Raw genomic sequence first — 382 nt, forward strand, 5'->3', positions numbered from 1 at the left:
AACATACCTAGAGGGCTTAAAGTACTTTTGGCAAGCAAGTTCTTCTTCTGAATAATGTCAAAGAGTGCAAATCCATGAGCTGTACCGCAAGCAACAAGACCCCATTCACTGTTTAGGGTCAAAGACGTACAGGAAGCTGGAGGGTAAAACTGTACGACCGCTGTGGGCTGTGGAGCAAGGAGAGCACATCAATTTCATATCAATGCTTCATCTATGGTCTCAAATCATATGCACTTAAATGCTGAAACACTGTCTTGCTTCAATTTGTGACAAGCACAGGTCAAAATACTCTATATTTGTTCCTTCAGGCTTATCAGTGAATTCAAATATACTGGTCTCATTGTATATGTTGCCCACATATTATGAAGATGTGGAAGCATAC

General features: G+C 40.6%; 1 protein-coding gene across 1 annotated transcript in view; it reads right to left on the bottom strand.

The window, feature by feature from the left end:
- LOC119588734 (lethal(2) giant larvae protein homolog 1-like) overlaps positions 1–382 on the bottom strand; it is a gene marked incomplete in the record, with an annotated part of 77,754 nt that overhangs the window by 18,537 nt on the left and 58,835 nt on the right. Inside the window, 1 exon segment of the mRNA XM_037937374.1 lies at positions 8–167. Coding sequence (XP_037793302.1) covers positions 8–167 — 160 coding nt within the window.

This window comes from Penaeus monodon, chromosome 24, assembly GCF_015228065.2.
Source record: "Penaeus monodon isolate SGIC_2016 chromosome 24, NSTDA_Pmon_1, whole genome shotgun sequence".
NCBI classification, from domain to species: Eukaryota; Metazoa; Arthropoda; class Malacostraca; order Decapoda; family Penaeidae; genus Penaeus; species Penaeus monodon.